A 26,818-nucleotide genomic window follows, 5' to 3' on the forward strand; every position below is an offset into this window, starting at 1 on the left:
AGGATTTTATTTAGGGTGATTTTAAAAATAATTTTAAATAGAAACACAGCTTCTAATATTCGGTTTTTTAATCTGGTTTTACAGGGGTTTGTATTTTTTATGTTTTGTATTTGTACTGTTTTTAATACGCTGTGCACCGCCCTGAGTCCTGCGGGAGAAGGGCGGTATATAAATTAAATTATAATAATAATAATAATAAAAGCTAAAGTTCCTCCAAGCATCTTGGGACGTTTGGAAGCATAAGTATTGTGGGGATAAAAGAAGATAAGCAAAATATCACCTCTGTTTCCATTGATGGAAATTTCCTGTGTAAGAAAAAAAGCCTTTCTTTGGTAGAGAAACATAATGCCTACAGTTCATGGTGTTATTCTCCCCTCACCCCAAACCTCATAATACTGGCAATACAATGTTTGATATTTTGATATTTTTTTTCAAAATTAACTGCACTTTGCAATCTGTGTTAGCAGTCTGTTTTGAAGATAAATGTATCTTCAAAAAGATAGATGATTGAGAAGGCTTTTGAAGAGGTTTATTTATATAAAGTAGGGTAATAGTAGACGCTGAAAAGGAAAGGGAAATGCAAAGTTTGTTTTCTTTTCATTTGCTACAGCAAATTAGATGCTTTTATGCTCTTTATTTGGAAATTCCATGTTAACGACTACAGATTAGCAAGGATGTCAATTTTTTTACTTATCTGAGCTCCTGAGTAAACTTAACATTGCCAGCGGCTCATGTCTAAGGTATGGTCTAAATTTACATGAAATATCACATTACAAACGTCTGAAGGTACATGTCATGGATAATTCAGTTCATATGGGCAGGTTTTTAGACTCTGAAGGATATGCAATCAAGACTGTCCCCAGAGGAATTATGTCTTTGTGAAAAATTTGCTTTAAGCTTTACAGGAACTCCTGTAGGGATACTGCATTATTCGACACTGAGAAACTACTTTTCTTTTTATATTTTGATTACTATTGTCCTTTTACAATAGCTTTCTTTCATGTGTATTAACACTCTGCATTTCCCAAATATGAGGCTGAGGTTCTACTTAGATTGATTTGGTCTGCAGTGTCCTTAGAAAATTTATAATAAATAACAATATATTTAATACACTTGAATTGGGTTAATTTTCAGGGGTGGGTGAGATTAAGATGGTGATTTGGACAAGATCTGTCCTTTATTAACTAGTCTTTGTTTGCTATAGTCTAGTTTTATATGTCACAGCTGTGATACTGTTTTGTAGCAAATTCCTCAAATAAACCAGGACATTTCCTCTAATGTTTGGTTTTCCTTTTTAAAAGCATATTTGATATTCATTAATATTTCTTTTCTTCTTTGCTTTAAGAACCACAATAGATTCTAAGTATTTCCAGATTGTTGTAAAATTTTCCTGTTAAGAGTAGTGATATATTCAAATATAATCATGCTATTTCAAATGGGTCTTCATCTTTCCATTGAAAATAAAAACATTAAAATAAAACATTTTTCCTCTATTAGATCCATTAGTGACAAAAGTAAAGGATGTATCGGGCTTAAAGTGTAGAGTGATTCTGTTTGGAGATGCTAAAATACATTTACAACATTTTATACCTGTTGTTCTGATTAACAAAAAGGCACTTTCTTGCTGTGGTAACATAACATTTATATTCAGTGAAACTTTTTAGTAAAGAAACAACACTAAAGGGAAAAAATTACAGTTCCAATGTTAGAATAAGTTTACTTTCATATATATTTTTAATATAAGATCACTCTTGAAATGTTACTTGGGGATTTATGAAGTTTGATTTCTAATCAAAATATTAATAGATAGGAATTAGTATGAGATTCATAAGAAATGAATGTAAAAAAACTCCACTATATTATATTTTTTAACCCTTATTCTAAAGCTGGGGGTAATACTTGAAAGAAATACACATAATAATCTGTTTGGATAGTAACTTTAATATATTGATATATTGACTCAATAATATATTGAATTAATTTGAGACAGTTGCTGGTTGAATATACTTTTTAAAAAATATTCAAGGTTATCATAATTAAATTAAAAATAAATAATTCCTGTCCCCAAACTAATAACAGATGTATAAAGTCGTTCCACATAGTTATAAAGGTACACAACTAACATAAGTCATTTTCTCATGGCATCTATATTCAAGAGAGCTTCAGAGTTGAAGCTTGACTTCTTGTTTATAGCGTTACTCCTTAATACCCCAATATGATGGAAGAGATAGAAGAAGAGAATGCTTTATGATAGCTTGTATTGTTATGCTAGCTGTGATTTTTCTCTGATAAGGGATGACCTAATCATTATGCTTCATGCATCCGGATTAGATTATTGTGAGGCATGGTATATAACAGTCTTACAAACATGAGTTAATTGTGAAATTGGCAGATGGCTATTGATTTGTCCGAAACTGAGGCATCATTTGTAGTATTTTAAGCAATGCAACTATTAGTTGACATTTGAACCAAATACAGAGTTTAACGAATTGCATGCTGAATAATTCAACTCCCCCCCATTTTTTTTCATCATGGTATTTCAAGAACTGTCCGGAGATGAAACCAATAACCATGGTGGGCATCTTAAGAGCTGTATGTAATACTTACAGATCCCAGCAGCTATGCTGAATTTGCAACAGATTCCATCATCCCTATCCAGACAAGAAGTCTCCCATATCTAGACCTCAAGAATACCATTAAATGGGGGTAAAACAGGGAGACACAGATTATTTATTTATTTTTTATTTTCCGAATTCAAAGTATCTTACATTAAAAAGAGAAATATAATATAATATTTAAAATTAGTGTAATAATCTAAATAAGGAAAACTTTCAATAACTACATGACAAATATAAAAATTAAAACACAGAAGGAATTTAAAAGGACTTATGTAACATTATATAGGATTTGAGGCCCAAAAAGTGGTGGCCCAAAAAGTGGTAGCTTTATCATTGGCCAGGAACATTGTGCATGATCCATCAAGATTATGGCATATCAATAAGTGTTTAGGACAAGGGAGAGAGAAATAGGAAAAGGTTCCCGGAGAAGCAAAACATTTTCAAAGGACAAAAAAAAACAACCCAAGAAAATCCTTGGAAAAAGTACCTTAAGACAATCTGGCTATAGCAGATCAAGGATGAACTGTTGAAAATATATCTTCTTTTTTTCCCCAGACTTCTAGTCTATTATTTTCTTGATTCCTCTCAACTCTTGGCTAGCTGGTTCCATATAAGTGGGATTTGTAATTCTTGTGACATTTGAGTGTGACTTGCATTTGGACTTCCCTATTTACTTGCTCTTTGGACACTGTCAGTGAACTTGCTTTTGGTTCTAACCTTGGACTATATTTATGACCATGAAATTATTTTGACGTATTTAGTGTGCTAATAACCCAGATAAGGAGCTGCTATTCATGAGGCCAGGACTCACATAAACCTATCTGTCAGGAGGAATTGCAATGATGGAACTGGCTCCTGATCTATTAGTATCTTGTTCCTTACTGTGTTTTAAGTGATGATGTGGGGAAAAGAAAACAGTTGTAAATGACATATTTTAAATATTTTGGGAATGTCATTAGAGGTTAGCAGATTAGTTAAAAACATGGAATCAAATACTACCTCTTAATCCAATGGTATATTCTCTAGCCCATCGTATAGTAATCATTCCATCTCTGCAAACAGAAATAGTCTTGGAGTTGGTGTTGAGACAGCCTGAGATTCTTTTTTGTTTGTTTGTTTTTAAATTCAACAGCAAGAAATACATCCTCTTTTGTATGTTCTGCCTTAGGAATTTGAGATTATCACATTGATCTAATGTTGTTCATAATATGCCCAAAATCTATTGAAATACTTTTAATTAAAATATGGTTAGAAAAACCCATATTATGGCTTATTATTATATTATAATAATATAATATTATATATTATATTAAACCTTCAGAAGACTGGAAATACCAATTATCTTAAGAGTTTTTAACCTCTTCATTAAAAAAGAGCTAGGTGAAGAGCAATTATTGTCATATCCTTGCTATTTAGAAGGATTTAGGATGTCGTCAATATCTACAATTCTATGAACTGGTTTATAAATAAACCAAGCTGACTTATGTGTTCCACTCTAATGCATTTCTCTCAGGGGTTATAAGAAAATCAGAACATTCCAATTCCATTTTTAAATTAAACACAATTTAGGTTTTATCTGAATCCTCAGCTTAAATTTAGATTAAATTTAAGTATGATTAGTTGGCTTATTTGTACCAACTATATGGCATCTCTTTGTTGGGATCAAATGACATGACTAGCTTGCAAACCTCTACTGACCGCACTAGAGAATGATTCATAGCACTAAACCATAATTTAAATTACCCTATATGTTATTGTTTTCTTGTAAACTTTTGTAAGAAAGGAAAACAGTCAAGGAGAAAAATATGTTTCTTAAAGAGAACATATACTTAGATATTTCTCCTCTGCTTTGCAAAACCAGCAAGAAGCCAGCAAAATATTCATCAAATCAAGATGGCAGGAAGACAAAGCTTAGAGTTTAAATATTGGATCATAGTTGTACATATAAGCCCTGCCTTTGTCAGCATTAAAGTCTATAATCTAAATAAGTCTTATTTGACAGTCTTCTACCAAGCCTAATCAAGTTCTGACGAAGAGATTAAATTTTTAAAGGATCACCATCTACTGTCAAGCCTGGTTATGGAAACTGAATAGAGTGTAATTTTATCATTTTTAGAATTTCATGCAAAACTGAACTATTAAAACATATAAAGAATGTATTTGTTTTCTAAAATATTTATAAAATGTATGGTTTAAAATGTTATTATTTGAAAATTCAGCAGCAAAGTTTTGTATTGATAATCAAAAGAAAATTTCACAAGTGGGTCTATTATTTTGGATTTAAATATCTGATGCCCTTGAACAATGCACATTACTGTATTACATTTCAATAAACTATAGTGGCTAGAAAAAAATAATGTAAATCAAAGTTCTGAATATTTTAAATTAATAAAAATAGTTACATTTTCAGAAGAATTGCCACTTTCTAAAATGTGGGGTTTTTTTCCTCCTCTCCTTTAGGAATGGCAAAATTCTATTCAGAAGAATGCTGGACTTGCTTTTATTGAGCTCATCAATGAAGGAAGGTAATTAATTTAAAATCTTTGAACCAGTAGTCATTTTGCATTTAATTCCATTAGACAATAATGTCTTCACCATCTGCTACACAAATACCAGAGAATGAAATATTTTAATTAGACAGGTTTACAGTAGAGATGTTTGGCATAAAAATACTCAACTCGTTTATACGTGAAATGTAGAAACGATGAACTCTTATGTTTATTTTTTTAGAATACCTATGCAATAGTTATAAGATTTATCTGAGAATTGCACATCATCTTACAAGGGCAACACAGCATTTTTTTTCCAGACAGAATCTGAGTAACCCAATCTCTAATCCATCTGTCACTCCATCTGCTTTGGAGCATTCTGTTCATAGTGTTTTTATGCAGTAAGGAGGAAGTGCTATTTTTATCATAATTCCCAATGCTATTTTCAGGTACTTTAATATCAGATTGAAATTTTATGTGTGCTGTGGTATTATGGAAAGAGTTAACATTCTGAATGCAGTTTAGTTCTGATAGTTTTGTTTATAAGACTGTGACAATTATACTCTCAACATAATAAGTTTAGTGTTGCTGCTATTATTAAGGAAAAAGTAAAATTATCCTTTTTAAGCTTAATAAGAATTATTTAAATATTAGTAATCATCTACAGCATTTTTGTTTATTTGTTCCACTAATATATTATTTGCATCATATGTAGAAGTGAAACAAATGGTAGCAGCTGTTTTGAGAATTTCTAAAAACCTCTGCTGTCTATTTTCTGTAACTGTTAAAATAGTATTTGCAATTATAAAATGATAAGATTCCAATTCATGAAACAATATGCTAGAAATATGTTAATTTATAACAGTAGTCTTTCTGATAGTATATTTAGTAATATTCCTGCACGATTCACTCAGAAAGAGATATGCATTTATTTTATTTTAATTGTGAGGAAATATGAATAATCTTTTTGTGCAAATTTTTTAATTTGATTTTTGAGTGAAGATGTAATACAGGTTTCCTGTGCTAATATCTATATGTTTTAAGTAGTAATATTTGTGGTAGAAATCAGCAGCCACAACTGAGGTTAATATGATTAGGAATATTTGGACATCAGAGCAGAATGTACATTAATTAAAAAAGAAATCTGTTTTTCTTGTTCCTAAAATGTAAAGGTTTCTAACATTTGTTATACAGATGTTTTTCTGACTATAGAATATATGTTAGAAAATTGACTACAATTTTATGTGCACTGAACAAATCTCAGTTTTGTATTCCTTCTTTAAAATGCTAATAGTGTTCTTCTGATCAAGCAATAATTACAGCAATAATATTCTTTCTTTTGCTGACTTTTCTACATACACTCTATATTTATATTTATATCTCTCTATATTTATATCAATAACTACTGCGTATATCATCTATATCTATACATCTCTATAGATATCTAGATATAGATACATACCTCATTTGCTTATGTACAGTACATTGTTAAAATGCATGCTTCCTTCTATCCTAAATTTTATTTTACTCTGCAAAAAGCAAATTATTATGAATATTATGCTTCTTAATAGGTGAAGTTTGAATGCTATTCATCAATCATAGCTAGAGAATGCAATTGTGCTGTTGTCAACAATTAACAGGACATAAACAGTTGATGAATGTGTACTTGAATTAAAGTGCTCCCTTGAACAGCCTGAAATTATAAAGCAGATCATTTATAGGAATCTAACAAAGGAGCTTTATAATTAAAACAAAACAAGCTTAATGGATTGTAAAATTGTTTATAATTACTATACAATTATGATTGAATTTTAAATTGTGGATTGAAGAACAGTGAAAAAGAATTTGAGAACTAGAGAACTACATTTTTGTTTTTAAAATACTGAAAGAAGTTCCATAATTCATGATGATTCTTGAAAAAAAAAATTATTAAACACAATACCCAGATTAAAACACAACTTTCAGCAGCGTGTTTAATAAAATTAATGAAAGGTGGGCAGCTATACAAATCTTTTTGAATAAATAAGTAAATATGAATACAATTAAATTAAAAGTCATTACAAAGAATGCCAGAAATAAATAGATGGTTAAAACTTACAATTAAATATGAAATCACTTCTATGGCTAGCCTAAAAAACAACTATTTTACTTGTCTCCAAAGTTCAGCATGCATAATGCAATTTCTTTAATGCAAATCTCAATACCATTTTAAAATTGCTCTCTATCTTCAGTTTCAAAATGGTACTGCCATGTATCGTGAGAGCCAGTTTGGTTCAATGATTAAGGCATCAGGCTAGAAATTGGGTATTCAAGTCCCCGCCTTAGGAAAGGGGCAATGGCAAACCAGTTCTGAAAAAGCCTTGCCAAGAAAACTGTAAGAATTTGTCTTGGTAGTCACCAGAAGTCACATCGACCCAAAACACATATCCAAATCTTTCTGTGTGAGAGTATGAGCAAGATGTGTAGTTTCACAACTTAAGGCTTTTATGAACGGATAAGTAATGCTAATCAGTATGGATGGTTAGAATGTAAAGGACTACTTACAATGCAATCCTATACGAATGGAAGTTTCTTAAAATTCAGTGATCCTTACTCAGAGTTCTGGGATGTCACCAGGTTTAGACTCTGGGGAGAGCGAGAGCCTAAATGAAAGCCAGGGCTAGATTTCAGGGTTTTGGTTTTTGGGGATATCTCTGTCCCTGATAAGAACTGGAGGAACACCTGGGAAGTGAGTGAGAGGCCAAGTAGGTAATGTGTAATTTGTTGAGCAGGATAAATTCAGGAAAGCTCTGAAGACCTGCCTGTTCCATCTTGCAAAGGAGAGAGTACTCTTTGACTGAAAGGGGAATCGCTGATGTGTGGTATCTGTATTCTTGGCATTTATCTTTTTTTATCCTTCCATATTAAACTGGCCTTTTTCTGGCTCTGCAGTGCTTTATTTGAAATTGAAACAACATAGGCAATTTCTTTCACTCTACAGGATTGGAATTGCTCTGTGTTTTCTCATCAGCAAAAAGTAGTACCTTTCCCTATGCTCTGAGTTCAAGCAAAACATTTCTTTTTGAGGTAGTAGCTAAAAAAATGAAGCAGAAACAACAGTAGCAATCACCTGGCATCTGTAGAAGACAAAAAACAAAATAGAAAAATATTCATACCTGATGAAATTGTCTGAGCTATAATGTCCATGGAAAGAATTGCAAGTATGTATAGTCAAAATTGTTGCTGCGTATTAAAGTAGAAATTCTGTCAGCATTATCTGGTTACCAGGCTTTAAACATCCTAATTTATAGAATAATCTTTAAATGCTGCCAAAAATATGTTTGGGTGAATTGAATCATACGTACAATGGTATTTTCCAATTAAATACCAGTTAACACAGGTAAAATGCAGAACAAATTTAGATAATTTCTTTGTGGAATAAATACAACAAATCTAATTATTTTAGATGGGCAAATGAGTAATCCAATTCAAAATATAAAATAAAGAATAGATGCTAAGTAAAAAGGAGACATAAAAAGATGTAAGAATGGTAAAGCTCCAGTTTCATGGCAGAAATCCTCCCTTCAGACCTAAGAGAGAGATCAAAAGATTGCCTTTCCTAAATACCCAGTTGGGCTAATCTAGAAAGTAGTTGGAGAGCACAAATAAATTCAATTTAAGTTACAATATAATAAAAATATATATCTCAAATGGATGACTGCAACACCACAAAATACACAGAAGCTTATCATTTTGAAAATAACTGGGAAATTTAGCACTTTGGCTCTGTCTGGGAAACATCAAGAAAACTATTCTGTCTGGTTTACAGGAATTTTATCTTTCTGAAACTACCAACACTACTATAAATACAGTGATTTGGGACTTCAATATCTAAATATATAATATCTACAGGTTTGTTTGGAAAGTTTGATAGGAAGAACAGCAGTTTCTTTCTTCACTTCATTCTGCTTGGTTAAGTTTATAAGATTACCCAAACAGTAGACGGGTGAATGTGCATTTGCGGGCCTTGGCAGATTGTAGTTACATGCGTCTAAAAGTCACAAAAAAGAAAACAAAGTCTAGATCATGACTTAATTGGCTTTATCCCACTAGAACAAAAATACATAATAAAAGAATGATGATATGTGGAAAATCAAAAATATAAATATTCAAAACTAGCTTGGCTTGATTAACCTAGGACCTGAGAAATACATTATTTGACTGAATTAGCACATGACTAAGAATAAAGTTATTCTTAAAGACATGCTTATTACACCTCAGGTATTCAGAAAACTGCACAAATTCAATTAAGATTTAAAAGCATCCATTCCTTCCCTTTCCAGAAAGAACATTCATATGTTTAGTGAGAAATTACTTTTTAAACTGCAAGCCTCACACTTAGAATCAATTCTTTTATTTTTTATTTTTTCCATCTGAAGACAACCTCAAACAGCTTGATTAAGGAAGGAAACTAGGTTCCTGGTACTAAATTTCTTTGTGGGGCTGGGTTTGAAATTCATAGTAATTCTGTGAAGGTCTTTTTCACATTTGATCACTTTAGCTGCTCAGAATCATTGTGAGTTGGATGGCATATATATCTGTATAATAAGTAGTTAATTGGACTATATGGACTGTATTAGACATATGGATGACTATCAAGTATACTTTATACTTGTATAGAATCTGTCTACAGAAGTTCATTGCCTTCCTTCTGCCACTCAGATTGAAATGTCATTATAAAGTAATGAGGGGAAATCTATCCCTGAGGTCACATACAACCTTTGAAATTCTATTTGTGATTTTTTAATCCCTCTCCAATTAAAATTACAGAAAACCTAGGATCCTGTTTTTGTTTTATTTTTTGTGTTTTTTTTAGTTAGAAACGCATGACATGAAAATGACTGCATAAACTGAAACGTAGAAGTTCCATAGTTAGCGAAAATAAAGTGAATCTTATCTAGGTTACATTTTTTTAAAAAAAGAAGACCCCAATTGGTCACATATATGATATTTAAGTGATATAATAAGTGCACCCACTTTGGCACTCCATCTCTTAAATGTTCAGTGAGATTTCGGCCACCTCTTTTTAAAGAAAATAAATAATAAATCATCGGTTCAATCTGTCTGCAAAACTGTATTAAATGATTCAGATATAAGTATTCTTCCACATCATCAAATTCATTAAAAACTAGGTATTTTATTGTAAAGATTTCTGGAAGACACCTTACAATTCATGTGTCAAGACTAATTTGGTTGTAACATATCTGAGATCCTTTCTTGATGAAGAAAACATGCACTGAGTGATTTGCCTTACTGAGAAGTCAGAAACAAGCCATTAAGAGCTGATATGATTCATTGTAATAGTCAGTATACCTTATGAAGAAGAAACCGCCAAGAAGAGAACATTTTTTTAATCTACAAAGAAGAATTTCCAAAACTATTTGCATTTGAAGGAGCAATATAAAAATAAGACCTCTAAAAGAGTTATTGTTTAAAATCTGCTGAAACCTGTGATAACATGTTTATTGTATTCAGTTAGATCAGACATACTATAATATTAACTCGTATATGTCAACTAAGTAATAGTTTGTTTAAAAAAATAAAGAATAATCATTCGTTGATTAGATTACGCTTTTTATGTATGTGGACTTTTCACAAAGTTTTTACAGCTCAACTTGTCTCTAATGAGCCTAGATTTAAGTTAGGAAAGTAAAGCAGTGGTCTTTTGGGTTATTGGGAATGTTTAGAACTTTGAGAGTGTCTTTTGGGGACTCTCACATAATGGTTATCATGACTGATGTAGCCACTTAGAAAAGTACTGGATTTTAGCCAGCCAACATCTAAAAATCTTGCTTGGATCTCAGTAGAACCCAAATACATTGCTGATAATGCAGTTTATTTTCATGCAGAAGCTTTGCTTTTCATATTCTTTTTATCGATATTATCCTAAAAAGTAAAATTGGGGAGGGGAGAGATCTTAATCAGGGTCAAGCAATACACTAATGGGCCATTTTCACTGCTGCGTGCTATTTTACAAGCCCAGGGTACATTGGTTGCTTTCTTGAGTTAAAAATTGCAAAAAAGCCCAACCTTTTAAACTTATTAGGCCATTAGGATATGGATAAAAATTGCTTCAGAGCAACTTTAGTTGTTTTGACCAAGCAAATAATACATTATTTTTCTCTTAATGTATGCAAATGGATTGGTGATTAATGCAATGTCTATCATTCTTTAATAAAATTGTATCATGTCTGAGATCAATTCACTTTTTCCTCTAGATTATTGTGTCATGCAATGAAGGATCACATTGTAAGAGTTGCAAATGAGGCAGAGTTTATTTTGAACAGACAAAGAGCTGAAGATGTACACAAACATGCAGAATTTGAGGTAAGCCTCGCAGTTGTTAAAACCCTGAATTTCTGTTTTCACCTAACTTGCCACCATCTGAGAAATATATTTTGAAAGGAAAACTTAGATTATTGTCACTCAAAATTTATATTCATTTTTAATAGAAATAACACATATTCATTTAAACTCTATAGAAATAAATAGTATTATATTTAGAATTTTCTTTATTCACATTTTTAAAAGTAACAGTATTGTTCTGGTATTGCTGATGTGGATTACCAATTCCATTACAGTTTAAATGTAAAATTTATTCTTAGGATTGTCTGAAATTTCTGCTGTGTTATTTTGATGGTGGTAAAGGATATTTTATTTATTTATTTGTATCCTATCTTTATTATTTTTACAATTAACTCAAAGCAGTGAACATATCCAACATACCTTCCTTCTCCTATTCTCCCCACAACAACAACTCTGGGAGATAACTTGGGCTGTGAGAAAGTGACTGGCCCAAAGTCACTCAGCTAGTTTTTCATGGCTAAGGCGGGAATATAATTTTTTTATTGGGAAGGATGAGCAGAGAATTCCAGGAGTATATACTGAGAATACATACACTCAGCAGTGTGCGTGTGTGATTGTGATTGTGTGTGGGAGGTGTGTGTGTGTGTGTACATACATACTTACATACTCTCAGCAGAGTCCTACAAGGTATGAAGATCATCCTAGCTGCCTGCTTCAGGCAAGTACACATCTAAATTGGACACCAGTTTTATAGGAGAATATTAGAGGTGGAACATACAGAAAATAGATCATTTTATACCATGTGCGAAAAAGCAGTGGCAAACTGCTCCTATATTTTACCAAGAAAGCCACATTAATAGACTAGCTTACTACTGAAAAAAGCTGAGGTCCTTTTGGAATATAATGGTGTTTATGATGTGGCTAGTTTAAAGTCTTCCAGATGTCTAGTTGCTGAGGTTTCCATGCAGGAAAAGAAACCCAAAGCTGCAATGATAGAATTACAGTGGGAACCTGAAATATAAGCATAAACTTGAGAAAGTTCAACATAGTAAAAGGTGAAATGAATTGAGTACACATTGATATCTTAGACACTAGCAAACTGAAATGGATATTGGACACTTCCAGTATTCCTGTTTACTGCTTAGGACATTAACAACAAGGAACAGTATATTCAGCAAGGGCATAGCAAGAATAGTATTTGGCTACAATGCTATCAATAACTGAACAGTAACAATTAGACTTCATGGGCAATCCTTTAATACGACAGACAATCTTGCTACTTTTATTTTTTTGGCACAAATTAAAAACAGATCTTTGACTTACATTTTATTCATGTATGTATATGTATATATTATTTATGTACAGAGAGAGAGAGAGAGAGAGAGAGAGAGAAAGAGAGAGAGAGAGAGAGAGAGAGAGAGAGAGAGAGAGAGAGAGAGAGAGAGAGAGAGAGAGAGCCTTCCAAACATAGAATCTTACCAAACATATTCTAAATATTTTGACTTTAAATTTTAAAGATCACATTTGCAATTAAGTGTATGTCACACTGAAGTTTCATACAGCTTCAGTGGTAAATAACATTTGATATTTATCACAGCATTCTCAGTAAACTTAAGATGACAGTAGAAGATTGAGTTATCTGCCCTTTGAAGAATTTATTGCAGAATAAGATCTGTCAGAAACGTAGACAAAATGAGAATATTCAATTAGATTCCAGCTTCAGTTAGCAAACACAATTTAGAATATTAACCAAATTCCCTTAAGGGGAAATCTTAAGCCAATTTTCTAGTAAGCAAACAAAGACATTTCTGAGACATGGATTTCTTTAAAAATCTAAGTCCTTAACTTTTAAAAATATTACTATTGTATAACAAATAAAAATAGCTTTTTATAAAATTAAAAATATAATTTTATATGAATACCAAATCTTTTGAATCACTCATCACAATCCCTTGACCTCAAAAAAACAAAACAAAAAACTGCTCCACAGAAAAATGTCTGTTGAAAGCAGAATTCTTAAATATCTTGATACACATGGAAAAGTGTAAGTGAGTTTATTAACAATTTATGAATTCTTGTCTAAAGTTACAGAAGTTTAATTAAAAGAATGCATGAATATCTTTATTATGGTCACTGATCAGTATTGCAAACAAAAACACATTAAAACAGGCATGTCAAACTGCCGGCCCATGGGCTGGATGGGTCACACCGAAGCCGCGCCCACCCCATTGCCAGCAATGCGGAAAAAGTCTCAATACATCGTGCAACGTCACATGACGTTGCGAGTTTGATATGCCTGTATTAAAAAGAAAGCAAGATAAAATGTTAAAATTGGTAGGTTCGTGAATGGATTGTAGAAGTCTAAATAATTTTACTGGCAAAATTTAACTATGTTCAAGATGATTGAATCATACTTATCTGATAACAATAGGATAAAAAGATCAGATTTGTCTGGGTGTTTTACCAGATTAGAAATTATAAGGCACATCCTTGAGTCCTTATAGAGAGTCCTATATAGTAGAACATGAGCTGTAGTTTCCACAGCCTCTTCTCCACAGGCACACAGTCTCAGTTGATAATGGACTCTTTTATGTTGACCTCCCAAAACTGCTGTGGGAAAGCATTAAACCATGCTAAAGCTAGTGCTCTTCAGAATTTGAAAACAAGTTTATATGGTATAACTATATAGCAATAGCACTTAGACTTATATACCACTTCATAGTGCATTACAGCCTTTTCTAAGTGGTTTACAGAGTCAGCATATTTTCCCCAACAATCTGGGTCCTCATTTTACCAACCTCCAAAGGATGGAAGGCTGACTAACCTTGACACGGTCAGGATTGAACTGCTGGCAGTCGACAGAATTAGCCTGTAGTATTGCATTCTAATCACTGCGCCACCATGGCTCTATATATCCTATATATATCCTGCCTTTATTATTATTTTTACAAATATCTCAAGATGGCAAACATCCAATACACTTTCCTTCTCCTATTTTCCCCACAACAACCTGTAAGGTGGGTTGGCTTGAGAGAGAGAGAGAGTGGCTCAAGGTCAATCAGTTGACTTTCCTGGCCAAGGCAGGACATGAACATCTCCCTCTTGAAAACTACATTTGGAACACAAGGGCTACCTAGAATATAGTCCTTAGGAATTTAGATTGGACCCTTTCAAGAGGAGTAAAGGAAATGAACGGTCCTAGCTGGCTGCTGGAAAGCAGTTGTTCATAAACCTTAATATAGATTGGGTGCTGCTGTGGTATGCTGTGCTCTTTTAGTAAAGTGAAAAGATTGAATTATAAATTGTGTTTATTAATATCATGTTATCTGCTTGTTGCACAAGCAATGCAGCTGCTGAACAAACAGCAGCCTTCTTGGGAGGGAGGTTATCCTCTATCAGGGAAGAAGAAAGTTCTACAAGCTGTAAACTTTTCATTTCTGCCTGTAGATCCCATTTCAAAGGCCACAACTGGAATGGGAATTTCTATCACTAAGCTGTTGTTAATTGAGAATCATGAGTTGTTAAGCGACTACCCTCCCAATCCAAACCATTCTTGGTCCATCCCAGCAAAAGCCTCAGTAAGGAAAGAGAACTGTCTCCAACTCCCCCCACCTGCCTATCTCCCCTTATCTCTGCCCTTTTTGCTGCCCTTTTTGCTGCCTTATAAGGCAGTAAGGAACCCCAGAATCATGAGACTCTGGGACTGTTTGCTATGCCCAGGGAAGCTGCAACTGCAAAAGCAGCCCCAGAGAACTATGGGGCACCAAAAAGCCCTATTGTGCCACCAGTCCAGCTCCAGCCCGATTCAGAAGCATGGAACAAATGGTCTTTTTTGGGCACCATGGCTCTAAACCTGCTTTTGGCTATTTTTTTTTCCTTTGCAACACAAAAGCCCAGCCACAGTATAGAATTTTGATCTGCAGAATTTTGACCACATGATTGCAGGGATGCTGCAACAGTTGTAATTAGAAATATAAACATAAATATAAAGAAATGTCAATATAAAAAAATTAAAATAGCAAGTTGAAAGATAAAATAGAATAAAATAGCATAGATTCAGAGCTGCTTGCCCATTGTCATCATTAGAATATCCTGTTCCCCCTCCCATATTTCAAAACTTCTTTAATATAAGAAGGATAAGAAAACTTTATTTCATCATTAGTCCATTTTTTTCTAAAAAGCCTATTTCACAGTTAATATCCATTCATTCTGTTAACTTCTATAATTGCTCAGAATGAAAAATGAAAATTTGATTTAACTGTCCAATAAGCTGATGAAATATTATCCTCATTACTGAACAGTACTATTGTACTAATTGGTGTTTCTTTCTACAAATAGGTAAATTGAAAAATTAATTAACCCCTTAATGTCTATGATCTTAAAATACATTTAACTAAAATATATGCCTATCCTAATGGAGAAATGTGCAATGATTTTACATTGTGCATACATGCAGTTTTTATGCCTTTTCATATTAGGCAATAAAATAAACTCCAAATTATTATGAATACAGTCCCAAATGATATCAAACAGATGGGGAATGCTTTGAGACACATTCTCAAAAGGGTCATAGGCTGACAATAATCCCGTTTTTTCTCACCTCTTTCTTTATGCCCCCATTTCCCCCCTCAAATTCTCACATGTCTATTGAGTACAATTCATTCTTCTATAGATTTGAAATGTAATGGCAAAGTATCTTTTACATTATATCAAGATTTACTTCTGTCACCTACAATACAATTTGTTCACCCTGTTTGCAACTCTATACATTATAATGTTAATTCATTTCAATGTTATCCACAAAGCTGCAGTAATTGATGAAATACTAGCACAACTGCTTAAAAGTCTAACAGGATGGTGCAGTTAAACTGCTACACATGATTGATAAGCAGGTACCAAAAATAATTACAGCTGTGGCCAAGATCTATTTATATTCTAATTCCAATATGTGGTCAAGACTAAAGAATGTTCAAACTACTGAATAAATGCACTTATTTTACATGTTAGTAACATAATACTTAAGATGGGAAGTCCAGACTTTAACAATATTGCAATATTGGGAACAGGAACTGATAGATATATAGGTTTGATTCAAAAGAGACATGGATATTGCTAACATTTAGAAGTTATAGGAAAGGCAAAGAAGTTCCCCCAAAAAACAAGTACAGGTAGTCCTTGACTTATGACCACAATTGAGCCCAAAATTTATGTTCCTAAGTGAGACAGTTGTTAAGTGTATTTTGCCCCATTTTATGACCTTTCTTCCCACAGTTCTTAAATGAATCACTACAATTGTTAAGTTAGTAACATGGTTGTCAAGTGAATCTGTCTTCCCCATTGACTTTGCTTGTCAGAATGTCACAAAAGGTGGGCCCCAGGCAATCCACCTTTTCTATCATGGTACCCACATTTGGAATCTTATCCTAGTGATGAGGTTGGCCTCATCACTCCTAAGGTTTTGAAGGTCTCTCAAGACCTGGTTATGCCAGCAGGAGTGAGAAGTACATGGGATGGGTAACCTAGTGAGGTATCACCCTTAATGTTAATATTTCTCCACCTTTCGGTTTCTTTGTTGTGGTTTTGTTTTATACTTCTTAGTGCTTTTTAATAATTATTATATAATGGTTTTAGATAATGACTGTTTTACATCATTACTGTTTCATTGGATTGTTGTACACTTATTTCTATGTCTTGGGCAGCCATATAAATTTGATAAATAAATAAACAAACACACAAATAAATATCTTTAAGTTTAGGGATAAACAAACTTTATTGTGTACTATGCATAGTTTAACTGATTTTTTTTTTAAAAAGGAAGGTTTAGAGAAAGTAAAACAACCTTAATTTACTTGCCTAATGAAATCATAAACATCATTTCTCTTTTTAGTCTCAATGTGCCCAATATGCTGCTGATAGAAGAGAAGAGGAGAAGATGTGTGATCACCTTATCAGTGCAGCCAAGCATCGTGATCATGTTACAGCAAATCAGCTGAAGCAGAAAATACTGAATATTCTTACTAATAAGCATGGTGCTTGGGGAGCTGTTTCATATAGGTATGTTGTTAATTAATTATTATAGGCATGTTGTTAATTATATACTTCTGATTGGGTATTTTGAATGGATGTGAGCATTTATGATACAAATAACCTGAATCAATTCCTGTTCATGCAATTATTACATTGTAAGCATAGCCCACAACTCAACTGAATTGTCAAGTACTCCTTTAGGTTTCTATGCTTCCTCTTCCTTTTTATGCTATCTTATTTCTTTCTCAGTATTTATACTAACCCAATGAGCTCATTTCTTTCCTCATTTTCTGAGGTGAGAACATGTGATAAGCTTCTTTTGTAAATTTTGGCAAAAGGAAGCAGGATTTACTTCAGACTTGGATATCGTGTGAGTGGTATCAATATAACTAGTGAGCCCAAAGTCTAAAATAGATTGACCATAATTAGAAAATGATAGCCATAACCATAATGATATATGTCAATCTGGAGTAAAATTAAATTAACTTTCTTTGCCAATTTAGGTCAATATTACTTCCCTAGAAATGGATGAGAAAAAATAATGGTAGTAAATAAAGATACTCTTGATTTGAGCTCAGCTTCTTGTGATTGCATCCATTTGGAGTCATTGGTAGCATTCCTCTACATTGTCTTGTTTTTCCCAGGATTTTTTTCCCTCAGCTTCTCAGGGGTAGGCAATAGTCTTAGAATTCTCAAGTGGTCACTTGAAATACTAATCAGGGCTGGATTTGCTTAGTCATAATTGTCTCAGGTGCCACTTCCTGAAGCCCAAATCTATAATTATATAAGCAAAGCTAGATTGATTATTGAGTATGTTTTGAAAATATGTCAGAGTTTTTTGAAAATGGACTATTGGTTGACTTGGTTGACATATATCCTATTAATCCATTATTTTCTTAAGCTTGCACTGCCTTGCACAAATTTGTGGAAATCTGCCTAGGTGATAGGTAAGGAATAGCTTCTTAATTATAGCAACCAAATTTTGTAACACTTTCAAAGGAAAGCTTATCTAGTCTTCCTATTAAGGAAAGTAAATAAAGTCTGCTTTGTTTAACAAGTTTTCAGGAACAGTAGATTGAATTTTGTTTTGTAGTCATTTAATACTTAGCTGTTTTAAGGAATACTGTTTGTATGTATTTATTTTTATTAATTTAATAAATAGAAGTCACACATAAAATTATATTTATGTAAAAATAGGATATAAAAGTATATGTGCAAAGAATTAAAAGATGAGTAAATGTTTAATGGAACATGTTGATTTAAAAAAACAACTCCGCCTTTTAAAAAAAATATGCCTATATTGAATTTGTAATAAGTCCCTCAAAAACTTAAAATTTCTGACAGTGAAACTTCATCACTGCCCTTAGTGTTAAAGAAAGCTTTCTGAAATACAACTGTCTCAGTAGGAAATTTTACCTATGGGGAAAGATAAAATAAATCCAATTTTGATTGCCTTAAAGGGTTATAGCTCTTTATTTATTATGCTGTACAAATAATCAGAGAGTTGCAGCAGAATCAGATGCTATGGTACTTCAATATTTCTTAATGAGTATCACCTTTATTTCTATCATATTTCAGAAATATTCTGGATGTGATATTTTATTTTATTTCTTCTAAACAAAGAAGCAAAAAAAGACATGTTAGTCATACATATATTTCTGGTGAAAGAAAGGAGCGCTTTAATAAAGTGGAAAAGTTTTGATGACAGTATTAATAATAATGTCATCAATATGCAGAAAAACAAAGTTATACTTTTTATTGTAAAGCAGAAATCCTCTATTGCTAATAACTATTGCAAATAACTCAGGCAGTGAGCATATCTAATACTTTCTTATTTTCTGCACCACAACATCCTTGTGAGGTGGGTCGTGCTGGCCCAACATCACCTAACCAGCTTTCATGCCTAAAGTGGAAGTAGAAATCGTGATATCCTGATTTCTAGCCTGATACCTTAATCACTAAACCAAACTAAGTATACTTGAAATAATTTTTCAATTTTTAAAATATTTTAATGTGATCATTCTATTTAAAGTTCTCCTCTTGCTTTTTAAATTTGTTTGTATATTTGATACATGAGATTTTATACACTAAGGTATCTTGTATACTTTTACTGCCTTTTATTGTAACTGTAAATTTAATTCCTTTTAGCCATAGGAGGAATCTTTATAGCCTTAGATAACATAGGTTCAGGACAACAATTTTTCCTGTTTGAAGATATTAATATGTGAATTAAATGTAGAGTTTCATTTGCTTCCATTTCATTATTTGCTACTCAGATGTAATAGTAATATATCTGGATCACAATAGTTAGCTATAATTATCAATAATAATTTTAAGTAGTATTGACTCCAATATGTGTTTAATGCTTTAAAATCAGTGTTGAGCCAAACCACACAAGACATTCTTATTTCATTTCTTATATAATTTATTAAAAATAAATAGCATATAAAAGGTAGGGCATATGAAGATCAGAATCATTTTCTGCCTGTGTGATAGTGCTTGAATAAAATACTCCTCTACTAGCAAGCTCTCATGAGTCCCGATTCTTGCCTGCGCGAATAATAAATTGGGATGAGGAGTCATTGCAGCTGAGGTAGTATGAAACTATCCTTCCCAGTCATCAAGCAACAATTCTGTCATGCTTCCCTTGCATCATTTGACATCCATGTCCTTGGTCCAGCATATAATAGAAATGTTAATAATTCTGAGTCTGTCTGACAAGTGTTTCACATCTGTATGCTGATCTCTGTTCACTGAGAGCAACATGTGTGGAAAACTTTCAGTCCCTACAATTTAGGTATTCATATGTGGTTGCTATCTCCACTCTATTTATGTGAATGAAAAATGTTTCTGGATGTGTGTCTATCTAACTCCACTGAAATCAATTTATTATAGATAAACTTTGTCTACGTAAGCTCCTGCACATCTAATATATGTTCATAGCAACATCGTAGTCTCTTTTCACATGGAGATCTGTTGAAATGAAGGAAATATGGATAGGGCAGGAAAGGAGAAGTCAATTTCTTTCCCTTTGTCTTACAATGATTCTCTTTGTCTTTTTAAAAATTGCTATTTATTGATAGCATTCTTCTCTTACAAAAATGTACAAATGTACACTTTTTTACAATGAATGTATATTTTTGTATGATAATTACAGAACAGGAAATTAACTATAGTTCTTAGGACATTATTAACTTGAAAATCCTATAATTTATAATGAAATATGTGATTTTACTATAACTTTTATAGGTTAAATTTTAATATTTCTGATTGGTGTCATTCAAAGGCTCTCAAGTTCAGAGGCCTCCAATTACAGACAAAGAACAAAGAACAGTTCTGGCATCAACACTTGGAATTATTTATTGCTTTATCTTATTTAAAATAGATTTTTTTAAAAAAAATAAAATAACTTTTTAAAAAAAACCAAATTGTTTTTTTAAAAACATCAGCTACTAAAGCTTAATTAGAAAATATATTTAAAACATACATTAAAGCATTATAGAAAACATATCGTGCTCATCATCTTTATGACAGCATCTTCTTTTCTTCAGCAAATGATGATTATTTTTCTTCAAATATGATAAAGTAATTTTCAAGCATGGAATGATGGAGTGGGGAAAAATAAATAGAAATATTAGATGGATGCTTCACAATTGAGGTAATATACATGTTCAATTAGAATGGGACTGATGGGAGGGAGAATAAAATCTCAAAGCTCAGCATCTTGACTACATAGCAATTTTTTTCACAATTTAAAATGCCAGGATATTCTATTTTACCAGTGACTCTTTCTCTTACACATCTTACTGTATTTCACATATCTTTTAATAACCTTTTTGAATGAAAGTTTATGAAATAAATTTCAAGATTATTTTCTGTAAGCTGATGATGTATGTTCTTTTCCTGAAGTTATATCAGAAAATCAATATTTTTAAAATTGAAACAGTATAGGTTTATATTGATCTATATGACTAAATCAAAACTACAGGCTTTGTAGCAGCTTTCTCAGACAGCTACCTACCTACCAGTGGCAACTATCAATTTTAGCTTTCTACTGATAAATCAGCTTGAAAATTGGATGTCAGATTTTTTTCAGTGAAGTAGTGATTTTTTGTATGCCCTTTAACCTTTTCTTATATATTAGATTGGTTTATAGGGCTAAGCTTACCTTCTGTAGCAAATTTGTTACAGAGAGAGAGGGAGAGAGAGAGAGAAGAAACTTTTGAATAGGAATATTTTCAGGAATGAAGTTCTAGAAAGAAATTTCATTTCCCATTTTACATTTACTTGTTGACTTAATATAAGTATTTTCAGATTTTCTCAAAAATGAACTTAATATTTTAGATATATTTGCATTTGATTCCCAATGTTTAAAATAAATTCTACCTTAAGATGGTAGAAAACATTGCTTTAATTTAATAAATTAAGACATCTTGTTTTTGTGATATTTAACAGTTCTAGCTACCAGTTACAATTACGAAGCAAGAGTTTCATTTGTTAAATTCATAAGTGTACTTCCTGTCCCAGTTTTTTTTTAAAAATGAGGCAAATAGCTCTATGTATCTTAGGTTAGAAATACAAATCTCTTCTGAAAGTAGTTGAATAGTATTTGTTGACTCTACTCCAAATCATAAGTTAACTTAGAATATTGATTAAGAATTCTTCAGTGGGATAATTATTTCTTGCTGGAGAAAAATGTGGCATGTATTGATCTAGATGGAAGTATTTCAGTTAGTTTCTCTTGGTTAATAGTGTCATCTATTAACAGTCATTATAAATAGTAACATAGAGGCACATTATAATTATTTTGTAATGAAATGATGAACTACTTTTATTCTTTTCTGAATCACTTTCACTCATATTTTACTAAACTGAACAGCCTTCTCTCCCTGATAGAACAAGCTTCTGTATTGCACTCCTGATCTACATTTAAATGTCTAGCCTTTTGAAACACAAAAATTAAAAATTTGCTACTAGACGTCTTGACATAATCATTCAACTGCCTATCTGTTTTGTGAGAGCTGAAAGCAGCATTCATAGTGCTCTGTCCTTCAGGTTTTTTCAATGATAGCAAACTTTGAGGTACTGTAGGTTAGGTTAAGTAAAAAAGACACAAGTAAGCGGCCATAGCAGAGAATGGGATTCACTTGGATTCCATAGTCTTTATGAAAATAGTATTGTCTTGCAACAATAACTTCAGTAATGTTGCATTGTGAAGTAATCCTTGTATTTCTTAAAGGTAAATATCAAGTTAAATCTATTATTGCCTTGTTAAAATTATGGTTCTAAAAATTTGATTCTAAAAATTAGTATGTTGCTAGCTGTGAATCAGTCTGTTCATATATCAGCACAGACTCCATACGAAGAAAGCATATATTTTATCACCAATTAGTCTCAGTGTTAATTTTTTCTTAATGCTTGGAGCTATAGCTCTTTCTTCTGTTTTTAGCTGACTGAATAATACAGATGATATATTGTTACTATGATATTTATAGACTGGACTGTGACCTTTTGCCTTTCTGCTTATAGTCTAAATTTAGATAATTCAGCCATTTTCATAAATCATTCATTCTTCTGTATAGTTCTTTGATCGCAATTGCCATATTTTTCATGTTTCTACATTGTCTCTAGACTGTTTTATACAGTGTTGTAAGTCCTTCATAGTTTAAAATGTTAAACACAATTTATATGTAAGAAAACATGTGGAATATTTTGGTCTGTGCGGATAAGTCATGTTACATATCAGTTTTACTGTCTAAGGAATGTTGAATGTACATGTAAAATAAAAATAAAATAATTGCTGTTATCAGCTGACTGATCAGAAGCTGTTGTTTAATTGCTAATGTTATATAATATAGTATTTTGCTTCTGAACTCGTAGTGGAACCTATCAAAGAGGTAAAGTATGTTACCTACAGTAGAAAGGCAAATAATTTAAACAATGTTGGTAAGATAAATTAAATCATATGAAGAATGTAATTGATGATCTTGAGTAGTATTGGCCACAAGAGATAACAAAAGTAATTTTTCTGGAGATCTTGATATCAGGAGAGGTGTAACTATTTTAAGAGTAGTATATTTTATCAAGTTTAACAATGCTAATGATGACACTTAAAAACAATGAGCATTAATCTGAAATCTGTTGCACTTACCCATGCTTGCTAAAATATTTATATTATGCAGTACTTTAAGATCAACACCATAGCATTTGATAATATAACCTTATCACATTGTAAAAGCAAAGAATATGGGAAAAGGATTAATGATTAATTTTAGCAGAAAACAGTAAAAAAAAGTAAAAAGTAAAGTACATTATTTGATTTATGCTTTTAGCACCATACAAGTGTACAATTTTATTTTATTTTTTCCCCTAAAGGTTTACTGAGCTGGTACCATGTGTTGAATAGAGGAAACTTATAAGCTTCCCTTGCTCAGATTCATAATAGCTGGAGTAGGCTTGTCTCTTCTTTCAACACATTGTTACATATACTTTATATGAGACACATTAATCACCAGACAATCTGTGAAAGAATTTGATAAGATCATTGCAAAATCACTGCATACAATAAGGTATCAAAAAACAGAAAATCTAAAGATCATATCAATGTAAAATAAAATGTAAGATATTTTCTGAACTTCTTAGGAGTGGTGATAGGATATTCATCTATGCATTCTTTTTTTTCTTTTCATAGTTTTAATGTTTTACTTATCTAAATTCAATATTACATTTGCTGGAATTATGTAATTAGTAGGTAGCTATAAAAGTCTGTTTCTGATTTTAAACTATATACCAATAACATTTCAATTCAATGTAATTGTGAGCTATAGAAAGCAAAATTAGTTGAAACAAACATAGTGTGTTTAGCAAGGAGTGGATCCATTTGTAAAAGAGATCACTTTATCTATTCTGTTCTCCTACAAAATCCAATAAACCACTATTATACCCATTTTAAATTATTCAATTATTACATTCTAGAACAATCTCTTGATGAAGATAATAAATGCCTATAGTCAAAGCAAGAACCATTTAAAATAGGAAGTACTGTTTTCCAACAAATACATTGTTATTCTTCAACCTTCAGAGTATTAAACGTCAATCTAAACCACTAGCTAAGAACATAGGTTCACCAACACAGCTTCCTCAAATAAAAGTTTAATAGCTGAGGTCAATGAATATATTGTAAGGACAAGCATATTAAGTGTTACCCCTTTCAAGCTGTATATACAGTAGGAAAAATTAAATAGATAAGAATACTAGCTTATGACTGGAAGCAAAATCTTTGTAACAAAGTCACAACCTTGTAATTTAGTTAGAATGTTGATATTGCTTTAAAACAAAGTGATAGATTAGAAAACTTTTACTGAGCTGCACATACACTGTTGAACTTTATACAAGTTTTTTAGAACCTAAAAAAACTAATATTACATTTAAAGGAACAACCAATCATTTCCAGAGATCATGTAAATAACTCTAGGCTGATAAAATTACGGGAAATGACTATATATGATCAGAATGACTTTCATCTGCCTTTTGTTAGGGCAAGCATTGATTTCAGTTTTCCGCTGTGAACAGCAAGAGGCCAGCTGTGGCCAAGAAGGGAGCAAGCAATGAACTAATGTCAGATTGAGCTCTCAGAAAATGCAGCCCTGAAATCACTGGAAGGGAAGGGAAGGGAAGGGAAGGGAAGGGAAGGAAGGAAGGAAGGAAGGAAGGAAGGAAGGAAGGAAGGAAGGAAGGAAGGAAGGAAGGAAGGAAGGAAGGAAGTCTTCAAGTTACAACTGTTTAAAAATTATAACCAACTGATCAAGAAAGTGTAGAAAATTAATTTAAGGCAAATTAAACTCTTGTACTGTGGTAAAAAGGTAAATCCAAAAAACACAAACCAGCTTGGCCAAATATAATTAAAGTAGAAACAACTATATTTTATTATTACTTTTTGTGGAGCTTGGCTGAGTTCAAAATCTAAGCAGGGTCAGGCTTGGATAATACTTGAGTGGGGAACATTTGGGGAATGTCAAAGCCTTAAACTACATCGGAAAGCTTTTTAAAAGCTCCTGAAAGGCAGTGGGAGACTCAACTGTATTTCTGCCAGGAGGATTATATAGACATGTCTACAAAGTCACCAGGAATTGAGCACAATCTTAAGGGGATATTCACCATTTCTTACTAATCCCATATATAGCCAGTCTGCATTTTCATATTTTTCACAGACTAATCAGTAAAAATAATATTCATCTAAACTCTTTACCATTATCCTAAAACTCTATGCCAGATATGTTTTTAAACAATATTACACTTAAAAAGTCATTATTCATGGTCCATGATATACTGCTGCTGAACAAATATGAGTCCATTACTGAGATACTGATAAGCCATTAATTACAGTATTTGCAATGCTATATATCAATGTATAGAATATCGGTATGGGCTCATTTTTCTTTTTAGACATATTTGTATTATCTACTTAAACATTAAGTAAAGATTATTTTTTTCTTTTGAATTTCTTTGGGGAAAGAAAGAAAGAAAGAAAGAAAGAAAGAAAGAAAGAAAGAAAGAAAGAAAGAAAGAAAGAAAGAAAAGTGTTCTATTCACAAATTCTAAATGTAGAGTGAAATCTTCCACAATTCAGGAAGACATTTAACCCATCAAGATTAGTGACCAACCATACAAGAACTGTATAATGGGTTTAGACTTTATTTTTGTTTTACATGTGGTCAAGGCAAATGCCCAGTTTTCTTTAATGTTACTTTTCTATAAGAGTAATACCCATCTTGGTTTTCCTTTACTGTTACATGTCCTTATATAATTACCCACATGGTTTCCTTATAGATCAACAAAATACAGAAATGCACAGTACATAGAAGTAATAAGAAGGAATAAGCTTAAGAAATTGATGGTAGAGGATAAAAGAAAAAAGAAAGCAAATCTAACTAAACCTATTTAGACCAATGCTATTCACCAGTAGCCTCTATTGCATCTTTGTAAACCATCCTTGGTTCACTGGGCCTTACATTGATTCATTCAATCCATTTAAGTTTTTCCTGTCTTCAGCTCCATCCAACCATATCTGTCATGGTCTTCCCCTCCCTTTTAACCGTTACTTTTCCTTCATACTGCATATTTATTTTGTGATCTAGTCCTCATTTAGTCTCTTGACATACTTCTTTCATATTGGTTATTCATATTTACGTTCAATCCACTTTCATCCATTTTTGTACTATCTCTTTTTTTTAACATCTTTTCTTAAGTGCCACATTCTCATTGCAGTCAACTTTTATTTTTCCCCTAAAATAACTAGCTCCCATATAACAAAATTCACAAATGTACTGTCTTATATCC

The 26,818-nt window shown here is 32.1% G+C and overlaps 1 protein-coding gene across 1 annotated transcript in view; it reads left to right on the top strand.

Annotated features, from left to right (window-relative positions):
• Positions 1–26,818, top strand: part of LOC107287655 (neurobeachin) — a 129,544-nt gene that overhangs the window by 79,853 nt on the left and 22,873 nt on the right. The window contains exons 20-22 of the mRNA XM_015816182.1: positions 5,079–5,143; positions 11,365–11,473; positions 17,340–17,506. Of these exons, the coding sequence (XP_015671668.1) occupies positions 5,079–5,143; positions 11,365–11,473; positions 17,340–17,506 (341 nt within the window). The remainder of the gene's footprint in view (positions 1–5,078; positions 5,144–11,364; positions 11,474–17,339; positions 17,507–26,818) is intronic.

The sequence above is a fragment of the Protobothrops mucrosquamatus genome, unplaced genomic scaffold (assembly GCF_001527695.2).
Source record: "Protobothrops mucrosquamatus isolate PMUCROS unplaced genomic scaffold, P.Mucros_1.0 scaffold411, whole genome shotgun sequence".
NCBI lineage: Eukaryota > Metazoa > Chordata > Lepidosauria > Squamata > Viperidae > Protobothrops > Protobothrops mucrosquamatus.